The sequence below is a fragment of the Phascolarctos cinereus genome, unplaced genomic scaffold (assembly GCF_003287225.1).
Source record: "Phascolarctos cinereus isolate Bilbo 61053 unplaced genomic scaffold, phaCin_HiC Scaffold_1;HRSCAF=81, whole genome shotgun sequence".
In the NCBI taxonomy this organism is placed as follows: domain Eukaryota; kingdom Metazoa; phylum Chordata; class Mammalia; order Diprotodontia; family Phascolarctidae; genus Phascolarctos; species Phascolarctos cinereus.
Genome location: NW_027555514.1, coordinates 176,312,213 through 176,332,140, shown reverse-complemented (window position 1 = coordinate 176,332,140; position 19,928 = coordinate 176,312,213). Strand labels below are relative to the sequence as shown.

At 36.4% G+C, this 19,928-nt stretch overlaps 1 protein-coding gene across 1 annotated transcript in view; it reads left to right on the top strand.

Moving 5' to 3' along the window:
- The window catches only part of LOC110213752 (solute carrier organic anion transporter family member 1A2), a 53,564-nt gene that overhangs the window by 15,077 nt on the left and 18,559 nt on the right, over window positions 1-19,928 (top strand). The window contains exons 7-9 of the mRNA XM_020994200.2: window positions 8,186-8,284; window positions 10,707-10,916; window positions 16,270-16,434. Of these exons, the coding sequence (XP_020849859.1) occupies window positions 8,186-8,284; window positions 10,707-10,916; window positions 16,270-16,434 (474 nt within the window). The remainder of the gene's footprint in view (window positions 1-8,185; window positions 8,285-10,706; window positions 10,917-16,269; window positions 16,435-19,928) is intronic.

Genomic DNA, 19,928 nt, shown 5'->3' with positions numbered 1-19,928 from the left:
AATGAAGAAGGCACAAAGGACTCACAGAAGCTCCAAACATATTGCAAAATACAGAAAGCAGTTCCTCTGACACTGCCAACACGATGGTGTAAGCCCTCATCACCATTGTTGTTGCAGTCACTTTAGTCATGTTTGATTCTTCATGACTTCTTTTGGGGTTTTCAAAGCAAAGATGCTGGAGTGGTTTGCCATTTCCTTCTCCAACTCATTTTACAGATGAGGAAATTGAGGCAAACAGGGTTAAGTGATTTGCTCAGGGTAACACACCTAATAAGGATGGGAGATCTGAGGCCAGATTTGAACTCAGGAAGATGACTGCAAGCCTGGTATGATATCCATTGCACCATCTAGCTGCCCTTCCTCATCACTATATACCTGGACTATTGCCATAGCCTTCTGGTTTGTCTCCCTGCTTCAAGTCTCTCTACACCCTAGTCTATTCTTCATTGAGCTATCAAAGTGATTTTTTTTATTTAGTATTTTATTTTTCCCCAGTTACATGTAAAAAACAATTTTTAACATTTGTTTTTAAAACTTTGAGTCTCAAATTATCTCCTTTTCTCCCTCCCCACCCCACCCCCATTGAGAAGGCAAGGTTATACATGTGTAGTCATGCATGACATTTCCATAAGAGTCATGTTGTGAAAGAAAATATATACAAAAAAAATTCAAGTGGGGGCAGAGCCAAGATGGAGGAATAAAAGCAGTGACTTGCTTGAGCTCTCCCCCAAGACCTTCCAAATACCTGTGAAAATGGCTTTAAACAAATTCTAGAGCAACAGAACTCACAAAAAGACACAGCAAAACAAATTTCCACCCCAAGACAACCTGATTGGTTGATTGGAAAGAGCTATTGTGCCAGGCTGAGACAGGAACACAGTTCAGTGTGGGCACTCAGGCAAAGACCAGGCTTCAGTGAATTTGTAGCAGGCCTCAGGGAACTGAATCACAGGCAGCTATGGTGGTTTCCAGACTTCTCAACCCACAAACACCAAAGACAACTTAGAAGGTCAGTGAGAAAAGTCTGTGATTACAGTGAGACAGGAGCTCAGTCCCAGCCCCAGTCCTGGTGCAACCCTGTGGCAGCACCTGCTTCTGCAGCTCTCAGCCCACAGATGGAGCAGGGATTGAGTGATTGATCTGAGGGAGATTGTAGGGATCCCTTTGCTGGTGGTGAGGAAGGATTCTCTTGCTTCGCCCATGCTTGGATCTGGGTCGAATTTCTGGGCAGCGGTCCTGGGCAAGGAGGTGTGCTGGCATGGAGGAGCTTATAGTGGCTGTGAAGAGAGAATCCTACACACAGTTCCAAAGCAGAAAAGAGCGCTTGTGGTCACTCATAGACCACAGTCCAGGCCAGGAAAAGAGTAAACATCTCACCCTTGATCATACCACTTTGGAAAAACTGAAAATTTACAAGTCCCTAGAAGTATCTCTGAAAACAGCTGCACAAAACCCCCAAAGCTTGAAACAGTGCATTCTTTACACTGAAAGCAGACTGCTACCTTAACAAAAAGTTTAAAACTCAAGTAATTGGCTGGGATCATGAGCAAACCTCAGAAAAAAAGTAAGGCCATAGAATCTTTCTTTGATGACAAAGATCAAAATATACAACCAGAAGAAGACAACGAAGTCAAAGCTCCTACATCCAAAGCCTCCAAGCAAAATACAAATCAGTCCCATTCTTTGGGAACCCATTCTTTGACAAAAACTGCTGGGAAAACTGGAAAACAGTATGGAACAGCTCAAAAAAGGATTTTGAGAAGCAAGTAAGAGAAGTAGAGGAAAAACTGGAAAGATAAATGAGAGTGATGCAAGAAAATCATGAAAAACAAGTTAACAGCTTGCTAAAGGAGACCCAAAATAATGCTGAAGAAAATAACGCCTTAAAACATAGACTAACCCAAATGGCAAAGGAAGTCCAAAAAGCCAATAAGAAGAATGCCTTCAAAAGCAGAATTGGTCAAATAGAAAAGGAAGTCCAAAAGCTCACTGAAGAAAATACTTCTGTAAGTGGCCTAGCCACTCCAGATCTTACATTGAATTATAAAGCAGCAAACATCAAAACTGCTTAGTACTGGCTAAGAAATAGAGTGGTGGATCAGTGGAATAGGTTAAGTGTGCAAAACACAGTAGTAAATGCCTATAGTGATCTATTATTTGTTAAACCCAAAGACCCCAGCTTCTGGGATAAGAACCCTTTCTTTGACAAAAACTGCTGGGAAAACTGGAAAACAGCAGGGCAGAAACTAGGCATAGATCAAAATCTCACACCATATACCAAAATAAAGTCAAAATGTGTTCATTATTTAGATATAAAAGCTGATACTGTAAGCAAACTGGGAAAGCAAGGAATAGTTTACCTATGAGACTTAAGGAGAACAAAATAATTCATGACCAAACAGAAGATAGAGAACATTACAAAAAGCAAAATGGATAACTTTGATTACATTAAATTGAAAATGTTTTGCACAAACAAAGCCAATGGAACCAAGATTAGAAGGAAAGCAGAAAACTGAAAGAATTTTTACAACCAATCTCTCTGATAAGGGCTTCATTTCTAAAATATATAGAGAATTGAGTCAAATTTATAAGAATAAAAGTCATTCCCCAATTGATAAATGGTCAAAGGATATGAACAGGCAGTTCTCAAATGAAGAAATTAAAGTTATCTATAGTCATATGAAAAAATGCTCTAAATCACTATTGATTAGAGAAATGCAAATCAAGACAACTCTGAGATATCACATCACACCTATCAGATTGGCCAACATGACAAAACAGGAAAATGATAAATGTTGGAGAAGATGTGGAAAAATTGGAACACTAATGCATTGTTCGTGGAGTTGTGAACTGATCCAACCATTTTGGACAACAATTTGGAACTATGCCCAAAGGGCTATAAAAATGTGCATACCCTTTGAGCCAACAATAGCACTTCTAGAGCTATATCCCAGAGAGATCACACAAATGAGAAAAAGACCCACATGTACAAAAATATTCTTTTTGTGGTGGCCAAGAATTGGAAATTGAGAGGATGCCCATCAACTGGGGAATGGCTGAACAAGTTTTGGTATTTGAATATAATGGAATACTATTTTGCTATAAGAAATGATAAAGTGGCTGACTTCAGAAAAACCTGGAAAGGCTTTTATGGTCTGATGCTGAGTAAAGTGAGCAGTACCAGGAGAACATTGTACACAATAACAGCCATGTTGTGCAATGACTAATATTGATAAACTTAACCCTTCTCAGCAATGCAAGGATCTAAGACATCTCCAAAGGCCTCGTGATGGAAAATGCTCTCCACCAAGAAGAAAGAACTGTGGAGTTTGAATGCAGATCGAAGCATACTATTTGCTATTTTTTTTCTTCTCTTCTATTTTGTTTCCTCTTTCTGGTGGTTCCTCCTATTGGTTCTAATTCTTACATACAACATCACTAATTTGAAAATATGTTTAATAGGAATGTATATGTATAGCCTATATCAGATTGTGTGCCATCTTGCAGAGGGAGGTGCGGAGGGAGGGGGAGAAAAATTTAAAACTCAAAAGCTTATGAGAGTGATTGTTGATAATTCAAAATAAATTAATAAAAAAAGAAAAAAAAGAAAATACTTCCTTAAAAATTAGAATGGAGCAAATGGAAGCTAATGACTTTATGAGAAATCAAGATATTGTAAAATGAAACCAAAAGAATGAAAAAATAGAAGGCAATGTGAAATATCTCATTGCAAAAACAACTGACCTGGAAAATAGATCCAGGAGAGATAATTTAAAAATTATTGGACTATCTGAAAGCCATGATCAACAAAACAGCCTAGACATCATCTTTCAAGAAATTATCAAGGAAAACTGACCTGATATTCTAGAACTGAGAGTAAAATAGGAATGGAAAGAATCCACCAATCACCTTCTGAAAAACATCCCAAAATTAAAATTCCCAGGAATATTACAGCCAAATTCTAGACTTCCCAGGGGGCAGCTAGGTGGCACAGTGGATACAGCACCAGCCCTGGAGTCAGGAGAACCTGCGTTCAAGTCCGGCCTCAGTCACGTAACATTCACTAGCTGTGTGACCCTGGACAAGTCACTTAATCCCAACTGCCTCATCAAAAAAAAAAATTTATAGTGAGTTTCTTTGATGAAGACCTCATTTTTCAAACATAGAAAATGGAGTCAAATTTATTTTAATAAGACCTGTTCCTCAATTGATAAATGGACAAAGGATATGAACAAGCAGTTTTCAGATAAAGTAATCAAAGCCGTCTATAGTCATGAAAAAAAGTGTTATAAATCACTACTGATGAGAGAAATGCAAATTAAAACTCCAAGATACTGCCTCACACCTGTCAGATTGCTTAATATAACATAAAAGGAAAATGACAAATGTTGGACACGTGGGAAAATTGAAACACTCTTGGTGACCATTCAGGAAAGCAATTTGGAACTATGCCCAGAGGGCTATGAAACCATGCATATCCTTTGACCAAGCAATACCACTATTGGGTCTGTATTTAAGAGATTAAAAAACAAAAAGGAAAGGGACCTATATGTACAAAAATATTTATAGCAGCTCTTTTTGTGGTGGCAAAATAGTTGGAAATTGAAGGAATGTCCATCAACTGGTGAGTGGCTGAACAATTGTATATGATTGTGATGGAATTTTTGTGCTTTAAGAAACAATGAGCAGGATGCTCTCAGAAAAACATGAAAAGACTTACATGAACTGATCAAAGTGAAATGAGCAGAACCAGAACATTGTACATGGTAACAGCGATATGGTATGATGATCTACTATGAATAACTTAGCTGTTCTCAGCAATACAACGATCCAAGACAATTCTATAGGACATTTGATAAAAGGACTTATGCTGTCCATCTCCAGAGAAAGAACTGATTAGAGCCTGAATGCAGATCAAAAATATTTTTTCTTTATTTTTCTTGGGGGGTTTTTTGTGTCTTTTGTGTCTGTTTTCTTTCACAGATTGACTTACATGGAAATGTATTTTGCATGACTAAACATGTATAATCTATGTCAAATTATTTTCCTTCTCAATAAGATGGGGAGGGGAGGGAGAGAGAATTTGGAACTCAAAATGTGAAAAAAAAAGAATGTTAGAGTTGTTTTATGTGTAATTGGGAAAAAATGAAATATTAAGATAAAAAAAAAAGAAATTATCAAGGAAAACTGCCTTGATATTCTAGAACCAGAGGGTAAAAAAGAAATAGAAAGAATCAACCAATCACCTCCTGAAAGAGATCCCCAAGGCAAAACCCCTAGGAATATTATAGCCAAATTCCAGAGTTCCAAGGTCAAGGAGAAAATCTTGCAAGCAGCCAGAAAGAAACAATTCAACTATTGTGGAAACACAATCAGGATAACACAAGATTTAGCAGCTTCTACATTAAGGAGTATGATATTCCTGAGGCAAAGGAGATAGGATCACAACCAAGAATCACTTAGCCAGCAAAACTGAGTATAATCATTCGGGGGGAAAATGGACATTCAGTGAAATAGAGGACTTTCAAACACTGTTGATGAAAAGACCAGAGCTGAATAGAATATTTGACTTTCAAATACAAGACTCAAGAGCATCATGAAAAGGTAAACATGAAAGAGAAATCTTAAAGGACTTATTAAAGTTGAACTGTTTGCATTCCTACATGGAAAGATGATATTTGTAACTCATGAGACCTTTGTCAGTATTAGGGTAATTAGAGGGAAAAAATTATATGTGTAGACAGATAGATAGACAGACAGACAGACAGATAGATAGATAGATAGATAGATAGATAGATAGATAGATAGATAGATAGACAGACAGACATAGATGGCACATGGTGAGTTGAAGATGAAGGGGTGATATCTAAAAAATAAAATTAAAGGGTGAGAGAGGATTATACTGAGAGAAGGAGAAAGGGAGACGTAGAATGGGGTAAATCATCTTACATAAAACAGACAAGAAAAAGCTTTTACAGTGGAGGAGAAGTGGGGGAAGGGGAGAGGGAATGAGTGAATCTTATTTTCATCAGATTTAGCTAAAGGAGGGAATAACATACACATTCAATTGGGTATGGAAATCTATCTCACCCTACAGAAATATGGGGGAAGGGGATGGGGGGGAATGATAGAAGGGAGGGCAAATTTGGAGAGAGGTAATCAGAAACAAACACTTCTGATGAAGGACAGGGTCAAAAGAGAAAATATAATAAACAGGGGATGGGATAGGATGAGGGGAAATATAGTTAGTTTTTTCACAACATGACTATTATGGAAGTGCTTTGCATGACTACACATGTGTAACCTGTATCAAGTTGCTTGCAATCTCAATGAGGGTGGGTGAGGAGGGAGGAAGGGACAGAATTTAGAATCCAAAGTTTTAAAAATAAATGTTTTAAAAAAGTTTTTACATGCAACTGGGAAATAAGATATACAGGCAATGGGGTATAGAAATCTATCCTGCCCTACAGGAAAATGATAGAAAGTGATAGAAGGGAGGGCCAGATTAAAGGAAGGAGTATTCAGAATACAGACTATCTTGGGGTGGGGTGAGAGGAAAGATGGTGAGAAAATATTACTGTGATATTTGAAGAATTTGCCTTTTATTCAAACAGATATCATTCTGTCATTTTTGAGGTTATACCCACGTATTGCTTTTCTCACCCTTTTATTAACTGTGAAGCCTACTCTACTTCTTAGGGATTCTTGCCCGCAATAGTGTAGATAGTGATCGCCTAAATTAAATTCATTCATTCCAGCCCATCTAAGTTCACTGACACCCTACGTGTCAATGTTTAATCTTTTCATCTCCTGTTTGACCTCATCCAGCTTATATTTTGGTTGATAGATCTTACATTCCAGGTTCCTATGCAATATTGATCTTTACAGCATTGGACTTTTCTTTCATCATCAGACATAGCCACAGGTGAACTTCCTTTCTGCTTTGACCCAACCACTTCATTCATACTGGAGCTACTTGTATGTGTCCTCTGCTCTTCTTCAATAGCATATTGGACATCTTCCAATCTGAGGGGTTCATCTTCCCAGTGTCATCTCTTTTATCATTTTAGTCCATGAGGTTTCTTGGCAAAGATACTGGAGTAGTTTGTAATTTCTTTTTCCAGTGGATCATCTTTTGTCAGAACTCTCCACCATTTGCTTCTCCAACTCATTTTACAGCTGAGGAAACTGAAGAAACAGGTTAATTGACTTGCTTAGGATGACACAGCTAGTAAATACTTTTGCAGATGTATATATAATCTCTTTAAAAGGGGAATAGCTGAAGATGGAATAATAAATGCTATGAATCTCTTCCATTTATTCTTCCATCTTCTTATTTCAAGTAAATAAGTGAATCAAGATAAATGTTATGCTGTTTTAAGTTATTTTGTTTAATGTTATTTTTGTGATTCATTACACTAATTAATTTTTCTGTGCCCCCTTAATATTGTTTTGGTCCTGCCTACTTCACCTTTTCTCTTTCTCACTTCAAATCTCTTCACATAATAATGTTAAAACAATTAGTTTAGAGGAAATAGATTAGATCTACATTTTGTTGTAATTTTCAAGGAATTTAACATATTATGGGATTGGGCAATATCTCTAGCATTTTGCACACTGTCTGGCACATGAATAAATAATAATTGGCTCATTGATTTGGTGGACCCAATTAAAGGGGTTTGGTTATGTAAAATATTAGAAAGAACTTCATTGTACCAATACTACATTCGTAACTTGGTCCCACAAATAAGCAATATACTCTGAAACTAAAGTTTCAGTGCACAATCTATAACTATAAGATCATGAGACTGTTTTTTTGTGAGAAGATTGTAGAAAAAATCTCCTTACTTTATAAGCATATATTTTAAATAAATTTCCTAGCTAAACAAATACTCAGGAAAATGAAAATTTAAAACATTGATTATACATCTTCTGTGTGTCAGGCAATAGTGGAAGTAGAAAACTTGGACAAAAAAGCTTCTAGCTTCATGGACATTACCATTTAATAGTGGAATATGTCACACACAAAGATAATACAAATAAGTAATTCCAAAGAAAAGTGAGGAAACAGAATATATTTAGTTCTTTTAAATACTTGTAATATCACCTAAATTTATTATAGTAGCTATATGTTTTTGCATGTGTTTAAGTCCACAAAAAGCTTATGTTTCTCTTTTGTTTTTAGGGTGCTTAGAAACAGGAGCTATCATTGGTCCTTTGATCGGTTTTTTGTTAGGATCATACTGTGTGAAAATGTATGTAGACATTGGATCTGTGAATACAGGTAATCCGTGTGTGTGTGTGTGTGTGTGTGTGTGTGTGTGTGTGCACATGCACGCACGTATGCACAATAGAAATACAAGGTATCACAAAAGTCAGTATTAACTCTTACCTCCCCTTACTCCTGTAATCATGGCCCTGGGAGATATTGAGCAACTTGGACACTTCAAGATTTAAACATTTGCCATGACTTTATTTGTCATTCAATGTATGGCCCACTTGAGGGAAACAATCAGCATGTCTCCCCAAACCCAAATTAACTCTATAGTTGCTAACAAAAACCTCATATATTGCTAGATGTCTCCCATAACACTCTTCATTCCCATCTCCTTTCCTCTCTCTCTCTCTCTCTCTCTCTCTCTCTCTCTCTCTCTCTCTCTCTCTCTCTCTCTCTTTCTCTTTCTCTCTCTGTCTCTCTCTCTCTTTCTGTCTCTCTCTTTCTGTCTTTCTCTCACAAGTCCCAGCAAGAAACATTTTCCTGCACCAAGTTTTTGGTGTCAGATTTCACTGATAAAATTCATCATCTTGGCCAATCAGGGCATAATGCTTCATTCACTATAATCTACTTTAGGATTCTGTTTCCTAAGATGTTCATTAGAAAACACTTCCAGTAAACAGTGAAGATTATACCTCAGCATATACTGTTAATTTACTGTTTTCATTTATTGCCTCCTGTTTAAAAATCCTGAGGCCTTCATTCTATGCCAGGAGGCAGCTAGAATGAGCTTTTCTCATGGCCACAGTAAATACCTTAGGAGGTAGATTGTCAACAATATATATATAAAATCAAGGGCATGCATATGAGATGTTCTGAGTATGCCTAGGTGTACCTTGTATCCAAAAAAAAGGTAACTTTACGTTTGAATTTAATCAAATTGTTTTAACATTTTTAATATTTTTAAATGTTTTCTATTATTTAAATAAATAATTTAGATAAATAAATAAAATTTTGTAATGAATAAATTTATTGATTTATTTAAATAGATATTATTTAATAAATTTAGTTTTATTAAATAATTTTAATTATTTAAACTTAGATATTAAATACATTATTTTAATAAATAAGTTTTAAGTGTTATTAATATTTAAATATTTTAATATTAAAGTGTGAATTGTATCATGTCATAAGTGATGATTAATAGTAATACAGATGTTATGTATAGCTTACACTTGACCATAGCTGCAAGGGAACAGAGACTAATGAGAGGAGACTCACTTGAGCCAATAGATAGGCTATTATCCAAATTCCCAAGTGCTAATCTTGCCTCTGACATTGGGATTGTGGGGGCTTATGGAGAGCAGAAACAGGAAACTATCACAAACAAGAAAATATGAAAGAGGAGCCATTGGGAGCAGCTGCTGAGAGGAATCATAAGGTGTGAAAGGAACAGTGAGAATATTCCCTAGAGAGGGAAAATGGGATGACTGGATCATATGAATTGAACAAAATCTGTATCGATATTCAGGCATGAGCTAGGAAGAGATGATGATATTCCTTTCTCAGAAGAAGTGAATGTGTTATGAGTTACCTATTCACTTTAACACCTCTATTTCTCTCTGAGACAAGCTCAGAAAATTTTAGTAGCTGTTCTGAATACTCATTTTTACTTCTAAACTATTATATGCAATAAAACTGTAGGCCAACAAAAACCCAAACTGTCTGTCCTATTTGAGTTAATGCTTAAATGCATAGATAAAGTGGTGGGGGGAGGGGGGATGAGTTCTTTTTACCAAAATGAAAGATTTTATTATGCTGGAGCTGGATCTGAGAATTTGAGATAAGTGAAGGGTGAAGTAGAGACTAGCATTAGACTTTAATAAGTCCTGCAAATGTAAGATTTTTTTGCTTAGTTTGATTAATAAAATTAATGCATTTTGTGATTGGATGTCTAATACATACTGTCCTTTTGAAAAACAAAATTCTCTGAGTACTGTATCTGCATAAAACTAACTTATTTCTTACTTAGAATGTGTTTAGGTCCATTCTCTTTATGTTTAACCAGAAAGGCATTTAGTGCTAATAAAATAGACTTTTTACTTCAATTAAACTTATAGTTATTCAGAAATAAATGCCTTAAAATTCTTACTCAAATACTCAAATGGCTCTCTGATCTCCTCAATGTGGCTATTCCCTCCAATGATGCAGAGCTCAAACTCTCCATGGCTAATCATCCAGTGCATTTCATGTCTATTCCACATTCTGAAATATCTTTAAATATAGCACTTTATTTGAGATGGGCTATAAAGAAATTATCTCATTGCTAAATTTTAATGCTTAAGTATAAGGCTAAAAATTACAAGGTAAAACTGAGTTTCATGAGTGCTTCCTAAATTAGCATTTTGTACTTAATTGGATCTCAGGATCTACCAAACAATATAAACTGTAGAATTCAGAGTTAATTTAAACTATATTTATTGATTTCCAGATGATCTGACCATAACTCCTGCCGATACACGGTGGGTTGGCGCATGGTGGCTCGGTTTATTGGTATGTGCAGGAGTAAATGTGCTTTCTGGAGTTCCTTTTCTCTTTTTGCCCAAATCTCTTCCAAAGGTAGGATTAGAAACTAATATGAGTATTATAGAAGAAGATGAGAGAAATGAAACCAAAGCAGAAAAGAGAGATATCACTATAGGTAAGTAAACAAAAAAAAATTTAGAGGTTTTAAAATTTATTCCTTATATTATGTACATATTTTATACCTAACATAATTTATCTATTCATATTGTTTTGAGATGGCTGATTATAACTAATTTTGATTATTTAATTAACAATGTTTTTTTAGAGAACAAACTTTTTTTAAAGGATCTTTGGTTTTAGTGATAGAACTTCAGATGTTAAAACCTCTTTTACCAATGTAGATAAACACTTGTTCTTCAATTTATAGTATTGCCTAGGGCACTGAGACTTTAAGTAGCTTACCCGTATTGGTTTGCCAATATTTGCTAGAAGTAAGATTTGAACTTCAGTATTCCTGACTTCAAGAACAGCTCTCTGATGACTATACTATGCTGTCTCTTGTTTAAACTACTAAAGTAGAATAAAGTAGACTATTTTAGAAGTTTCAGAATTTGGTGTTATTTGGACAACATTCCCCTCCTTGGTTAATCATCATGATTGGAAAATAAAGCATTCATTTTAAAGAACTATCCTGGTTAATATCCCATACACAAATTACCTATTTTCAGGGAATTATAATTCTGGTCATTATTTAATCTCTATTTGGTGCCACAGGAGCAAATTAGGTTCTTCACTTCTTCATTCTGCTACATGTGTGCAAATATAGTGAATAATAGAGATTCCCAGTTCATAGGCTATTGAATTTTTGCTTTTTTATCTATACTTATGATTTCATCACTGTGGGAAACTACTGGTATGGAAAATCTCACCACAGATGAAGATGACTGTACTTTAATTTATAGCATTAAGTCAGTTATTTAGATCACAGAGACACTCTGACTTGTATATGTTGGATGCAAGATTTGAATACAGGTCTTTTTAACTCCAAGACTGGCCTTTATTCACCCTACCATGCTGCCTTTCAGATTATCATCTAAAATTAATAAATTATGCTTTTGCAATAAATTAGAACATTAAAGGGAATTCTTATGGCTGGAAACAGTCCTTCAGCTTTCAAAGGAACTTAATTTGTTCATAGATGAGCTCAAATGCACTATTCTATGCAAAGTATAAGCAACGAAGACCTTCCCCCACAACACATAGCAATGTTCTGGGCATACAGTAGGTGAACATTAAGTATTTATGGAATTGACTAAAGAAATGTGCTAATTGTCCTAACATCCTCTACTTGCTGAAGATGCATTTTAACAGCAAACAAGGATAAAGTTCTGGTGGTGGCATATCAGGCATCCATGACAGTTAAGAGAAAATGGAAAGGAAGAGAAAAGGGAAGAGTCACAACAGGGTATAATAGTTTTCTTGCGCTTTCCATTTTTACTGTCTGGTACCATTCATTCAATCAGAAAGTACTGATAATAAATGCATTAAGCACCTACTAGTGAAAGGATAGCACTATAGAGACCACCTAGACTTCAGGCTTGCCATTTTTTTTAGTGTCTCTGAGGGTAAAAATATCCTCCCTTTAAGGAGAGACATTGGCAAACTATGAAGGGCACAGAGCAGGATGGAGCAAGGAACTGGAGACTTGTGTTATATGAAAACAGGGAGAAAGAACTGAGGATGTTCAGTCTGGAGAAAAGAAGACTGTAGAGATGGGTCCACATCACAGTGGCTGTCTTCAAGTATTTGAGGGGTTCTCATATGAAAGAATCATACTTTTTTGCTTAGCCCCAAAAAACAGAATTAGGAGCACTTGACAGAGATTTCAGAACTGCATATTTGTTTTTGGTAAAATAAAAAATTCCATAATAATTAAGAGGAATGAGCTGCTTTGGAAGGTAGCACGTTAATCTCCTATAAACAAAAGTTGTATGACCATTAATTAGGGAAGGATAAGATAAGATTTCTGCTCTGGTCTATGCTGGACTTCCATGGCCTAAGAAATGCCTACCAATTCTGATATTCTTATGAGTTCAAGGCTGGTCCCGTGTGTGTGTGTGTGTGTGTGTGTGTGTGTGTGTGTGTGTGAGAGAGAGAGAGAGAGAGAGAGAGAGAGAGAGAGAGAGACAGACAGACAGACAGACAGACAGAGACACAGAGACAGAGAGAGACAGAGACAGAAAGACAGAGAGACAGATGCAGAGAGAAATAGAGACAGAGACAGAAAGACAGAGAGAAAGAGAGAGAGCATAGACAAACTACTTAAACTCTGTCTGCCTCAGTTTCTTCAACTGCAAAATGGGAATAATAATAACAACCCCTATTTTCATGGGGTTTTTGTGAGGATCAAATGAGATAATATATGTTAAACAATTAGTATAGTGTGTGGCACACAATAGGAACTTAACAAATGCTTGTTACCTTCCCTTCCATCCAAAGATTATCTCTAAATATTTCATAATTCTGCTTAAACTTGCCTTATGTTAGTTGTTAATTAAGGCAACTAAGTTAAATAAAGTCATATTTATTGCTCTTTAATCTATGCTGGGTCATTGGCCTATAAGAGTCCTATGTGTGTGCCTAGGCATGTGATAAGTCTGTGCCTCATACAAAGTTGCCCCAAAGTCATAGGATACAAAGCTGGAAAGGACTTCCAGCAGTCATTTAGCCCAACTCTCATTTTACAAATGAAGAAGTGGAGACATAAGAAGTAAAGTGGCATGACCATGGTCTAGCTACTCATTTACAGATGACTAAACTGGTGTCCAGAAAGGTTCAGTGATTTGTATAAAATTACACAACTACTAAATAAAGGCTATACTTGGTATTCTGTGCTCTTTTGTTCTACCAGATTGCCTCTTACAAAATTATACCACTAATATATTATGACCAAACTCACTGTAATGCTGTGAAGTCCCTGGTCTGGAACAAATTCTTTGTCCCAAAGATGTGAACTCCTCTGGTAATCCATCTGTTTACTGTGTGTACATCAACATCCCTCTCCTTGAATTCCTTGGCCCCAGAGGGGGAAGAAAACTAATGATTCTTAGTTGTCTATAATAATCAACAGAGCCTGAGGGAAGAATTTTCCTGGGGAAAGAATAGAACATGGTTTAAGTCACCTTCCAAAAAGGAAAATAATAGTCTCTGCTTGAGTAACAAAACTCAGAGAAGATAGAGAGCCCATCTTGAAGTCAGGAAAATCTGAGTTCAAGTCCTTCCTCTAAGAATAAGGCTGTATGACCCTGGCAAATCCTTTAACTCCTCAGTGCTCCCAGGCAACTATCTTTTATATATCACTATATTGTAGTATTATAACTATATTTTAGAACAGATGTCAATCTGCCTTGGTAGGGTAAGTTTCCTATGCCAAAGAAACCTCAGGTCCTATGAAAAAAAAATCCAACAGGTGGAGTAAAGTAGAAAATGGAAGTCATAGCAATGGGAAAATCAATCTGAAGTGTGTCAGTGTAAAAGCCATTTTTATGTAAAATGTAAAAGGGAGTGGTAAACTATGGCAAGATGATGATTTGTTCCCAACCAGTTCCCCACCCAAGATAAAGGACTTTTATGCTCTTATTAATCATGCTTCAGTCTCTCCAATAAACCATAATTTTGATGAGATAAACATTATCCCTTAACTCTGGGGCAAGGACATTCCATGTGGCTCCCATGGCCTCTCTTCTGGCCCATAGTCCAACTAGTTTACCATTCTGGAAGCAAAACCTTTGTCAAAATAATCTAAAATTTCCTGGATAATTGTGCATCTATAATTAAATTGGGTGAATAAAATTTGGTGTCTCTAGATCAAGGATGAAGTAAATTCATTGCAACCTTGAGAAGGGTAATAGTCAACAATTCATAGGGCTCCCCACTTGAGTGATGGAAAGAGACCTTTTATTCAATCCAATTGTTTCAGGAAAGTTCTATCAATCTACAAGTAATGGAAAAATAACCTAGTTGATCTCTGACACATAAAGATTTCTAAGAGTGCTGATAGCCAGCCTATTATTTAAACACTAGTTTGACCACCCACAAGTTACAAATTGGCCTGGGTTAGGGGCCTGATCAGGGCAGAGAAGAACAGAATTATCTCTTCACTAGTCCTGGACACTATCCTTTTACTTTTAATTCAGACTAAAATAGCAATAGCCTTCTTGATTGACATAGTATACAGAACCTGTATTTGTCTCTTTACAGTTTTCACCCATTGCTTTCTCAGGGGCCAAGAGGAACTAGAGCTTAATTCCTTTCCCACACAATGGCCCTTCAAATATTAAAGACAACTTTTTCCAGAATAACAGTCCCCAGTTCCTTCAACTGACTCCTCATAAGGCACAATGCCTCACAAGGAGGAGAGCACAGTGTAATGGAAAGAACACTGGCTTTGGAGACAGAGAACCTAGGTTAAATTCTTGTAATTCTACTCATTATCTACCTCTGTGACCTGGGGCAAATCATTTCACCTCTCTGGGCCTCAGTTTCCCAATCTGTAAAATGAGAGAGTAGAATAGGATTGCCTTCAAAGGTCTCTTCCATCTCTCAACCTATGATCCTCATTTCAAACCCTATTATTATTCAGGGAGCTTTTATCTGGGCACTCTCTAGCTTTTCAAAATCCTTCTTCAAATGCAGGCTTTTTCTGAGAGAGGTCATGAGGAAAGAATCCCAGAGAAAAGAGTGGAAGTGACATTCTAAGATAGAAAACCAGAATCTGGGCCGAGTTGGACCAAAAATCCACTAGCTTGCCAAAATCCAACAGACAACATGATAAGAGGGAGATGAAGTTTGCAACATGGCTCTAAAGCTGTATGAGTCAATATTAAATACGACAGGATGAAAGCAATATATGGAGAAGAGGTAGATATCTCTAAAATTACTATGTTTTCCCCTTCATACAGCCTTCCTGCCCAAGACCTTTTACGTGCTAATAAGAGTTCTCCCTTCTTTAGGAGTCTGAGCATTAACAGTGGACCAAACTGTTGCATAAAAATATGACTGATCTTTGTAATGCTGTTTTGCCTAACACTATTAAGAGCAAATTAATAGCATTAAAAGGTATGCCAAAAAATCAGTATTAGTGTTTTTGTCCCTCTTGGATTCCTCTGAGGATTTGGTTTCTTGAGTATTTGGCTTAAACAGCAATAAAACTATAATATTTCTAAAGTACAGGAGAGTTTGTAATAATACGTTGTAATAATGCTATCACTTGGAAGCCTACTGGGTTTTTGCCTCTTTACCAATACCTGACAAAATGCTTGTTCCATAAGAAGTAAATTTCAAGAGAGAAAAAGGAAAGAAAGAATAATTAGAAAGCATGTGAATACACACACACACACACACACACACACACACACACACACATACACAGAGTCATATTTAAATCTTCTGCTCTTATATTTACTATTTAATCATACAATGAAGGAAGCAAATAGTCCATAAGCTGTTGTGATTTTTTTTCATTTCAGATTTCTTACCATTAATGAAAAGTCTTTTTTGCAATCGAATTTATGTGTTATTCTTGGTCACAAGCATATTGCAGTTCAATGCTTTTGTCATTATGTTCTCTTTCCTGCCTAAATATATGGAACAGCAATATGGCATATCTGCCTCAGAGGCAATCTTCCTAATGGGTATGTCAACTTCTACCTACAATATAAGCTGATTTTTTACTATAAAGTACTGTGTAATGTAACATAATGGGCTCAGGAAAAACCCACAGATAGAAGACTCATTGGGTTATTTTCACTTCTGGTACATATTTCACTTCTACCAGGTAAGTGAATGGGAAATTGAGAAGGAGCAAAGCCTCCAAAAGCTGCATCCTGGGAAATACAGGCTTTCTACTTGATTTCTCCTATAGGTCTCCTTAGTAAAATTTCATCAGTGCAACATGGACTCAGTCAACCTGTTGGAATGAAAACATATTTTATTCTTACCTTTGTAACCTAATTTACTCTTCTGGAAGTGAGTGAGGTGGCTATAGGAATGAGTATGGTGAGAGGTGGTAAGGAGTGGTGCTAAGAACATTGAATTTGTGTCACAAGGACTGGGTTTGAATGCTAACTCTGCTACTTACTACACTACATTTGTGACCTTGGACAAGTTAAACATCCCTAGGCTTCCAATTCCTAAGCTGTAAAGGTAAGGGGTTAGGATTGAATCATCTCTAAGGTCCCTTCTAAAACTGTGATCCAAGACATCCTACCCATCCATGAAGGTCCTGATAAAAATAACACCTCCTCCAGGAAGATCCCTGATATACCTGATCAGAACTGAGTCCTTCCTCCTATGAAGTGGCATCCTACTTTTTACTTCACAATACCCTTTTATATCTTGCTCTTATTCATATCTCCCACTCTACTCATCACAATGCTGTGCACCTATCAGGTCTCTAATGAATACAGGGTGTCCCAAAAGTCTTAATGTGGTTTTAGGCTTTGGCTTAAAGGAAAACTCCCAGATAGGAGGCTCACTGGCTTTAGCTGAAAACCACACTGAGACTTTTGGGACACTTGTACTTGTGTAATTAGTAGGACTTCCCTCCTCCATATTCATCCTTCATTTCATATTTTATACCACTGCCTGCCTGATTTCACAGAACCACAAATTTTAAAATATGAAATAACTTTAGGGGTTATCTAGCATGCTCTTCATTTTACAGTTGAGGAGGCCAAAGCTCAAAGAGGTTAATTTACTTGCTCAAGATCATACAGCTAGTAAGCATCTGAGCAGAAACTTCTCCACATCCAGTTGTCCCACAATGCCAGCAAACTTCTGGCACATCACTCCTTTGCTTAAACCAGATAGACAAAATGGGTTACTTACTAAAAAGCACTTTCAAATGTTCATTCCCAGAGATAAACTTAAACCTTTAATCCTATTCTTCAAATAACTCAATCTTTCCTTATTGGTTTACAGATTCACTCTTTGTTCCCAATTTGTAACTTTTATGCCTAAAACCACAAAAACCTCTCCTGATTTTAATTAGCCCCTTATTACCTTGTTTCTCTTTTACTGGCGTATGCTCTTCATTTGTTTGTTCATAAAAAAAATTTTTTAAATGTTAAGTGCTAATACATATAGAGCACTCAGGTGGTGAAAGAACTGCAAAGTATAAACAAGATGATGCTTGCCTTCATGAAGTTTACCCTCTAGAAGTAGGATAAATCAAAAACCTAAATAGCTTATAGAATATAATATGTAACCAATATATTAGAAAGGTTCAAACAAAGTCTTATTAAAGATCTTAGGGAAAATGTGACTACTAATGGATAAAATCAAGGAAGGTTTAATTTAGAATATGGCATTTGGTTGATCTTTAAAGTTTTAAAAGTTAGGAATTCAACAGATGAGGAGAGGAATATAAGATATTTCAGGCTTGAAAACAGCATGAACAACAGCATATGAACAGAAAAGAAAGGATGTATTTGTAATGAAGAAAGTAATCTAGCTTTAGTGGAGCAGAAAGTACATAGGAAAGAGTATTATGAAGGAAGAATGTAAAGAAATGAAGGTACCAAATTGTGAAAGGTTTACAACACTAGGCAAAGGAGTATGAATGTTATTTGGTAAACAATAGGGAGGTCCTTAAAGACAAGCCCAAATTTTCATACTGTATAAAGATTACTCAGGTAATAATGTAATGGACAGGAAGAGGGATGGGAAATATTAAAATTAGAAGAGGAGGAGACCTATTGACAAAATTTTTGATGTACCTCAGTTAAGTGGCAATGAGGACCTGTATTAAGGTCATGGCAGTAAGAATAGAAAGAAGGGGATGAGTGATTATGAGAGATGCTATAAAGATATAGTTGATAGGACTTGGTAATTGGTCAGAAATGAGTGTGAGGGAGAGGGAAGATTCAGAATTCCAAGGTTTTAAACACTGGAGGCTGAATAAGTGATGACACCAAGAGACAAACTGAGAATTCAGAAAGAAGAATTTTAAGGGGAAAGATAATGGCTTCAATTTTGAACTTGCTGACTTTGAGGTACCATTGAATCCTTGAGGTAAGGATGGTCTATAGGGAGTTGGAAATGTAAGTCTGGAACTCTTTAAAGACATCAGAGTTTACAATATATATCTTATAGTTATCTTTAAATAAATGGTAATTAAAAACATGGGAGTGAATGAGTTTGCCAAGGAAAAAGGTATAGAATAAGAAGAGAAGAGAGATATGGACAGAACCTCAGAGAACATCCAACATAATGGTTTAGGAAGGAGACAAAAATCCTGAAAAGAGACTAAGATAGGAAGAAAAACAGAAGACTACAAAGTTTCTTTAGTCAAGGAAGGAAAAGGAATCTAGTAGTAGGGGGGATTGTCAATAGTGTCAAATGAAGAAGAGTATGAGGTTGGAAAAAACATCATTGGATTATGAGATTTGGAAATCATTGGCAACATTTTCAGTAGTATGGCAAGAGCAGAAGCCAGACTTAAGAAAAGAGTGAATAGAAAGGGAATGGTGACATTGGATGCAGGCAAGTTTTTTGGAGTTCAGCAGTAAAAGGAAGGAGAAAAATGTAGTAGCTAGATCACAAAAGATGGGTCAAGGGATGACTTTTAACAATTATGAGGGCTAGGTATGCTTCTAAACAAATGAAAAGGAACAGGTGAAGAAAAAGGTTGAAGATGTGTAAAAGTGTCATGGTTGCTGGAGCAAGGATCTAGAGCAGACCTGCACAATCTGTAGAGCAGGCAATACCTTGCAGCATTCCTCACACACGAAAGATGTTTTCCTCTACATTTTTTCATAGGCTGCTGTCAAATCTTTTGATGTGCCCAAGTGGCCCAAGGCCTGAAAGCTGCCCACAGGCTGCAGGTTGTGCACACCTGATCTAGAGTAAGCAGGAGAAAATGGAATCCATGGCAAAAAAGGATATTAGTCTTAGTAAGAGTAGGGAAAACATGCTTTGTGTCCTAGAGGAGGGAAAAGAGAAAAAGTGGTGGTGCTGAGATGTTTTGAAGAATGGAGGAGGAAGACTGAAGGACCTCATGTCAGATAGTTTCAGTCTTTAGCATGAAATTATTCATCCACTAAAAGTTTTAGGAAGAGAAAGACAGAATGGGGAAGAAGAGAAGAGAAGATTTGTAATAGACGCTCTAAGAGTAAAATACAGATCA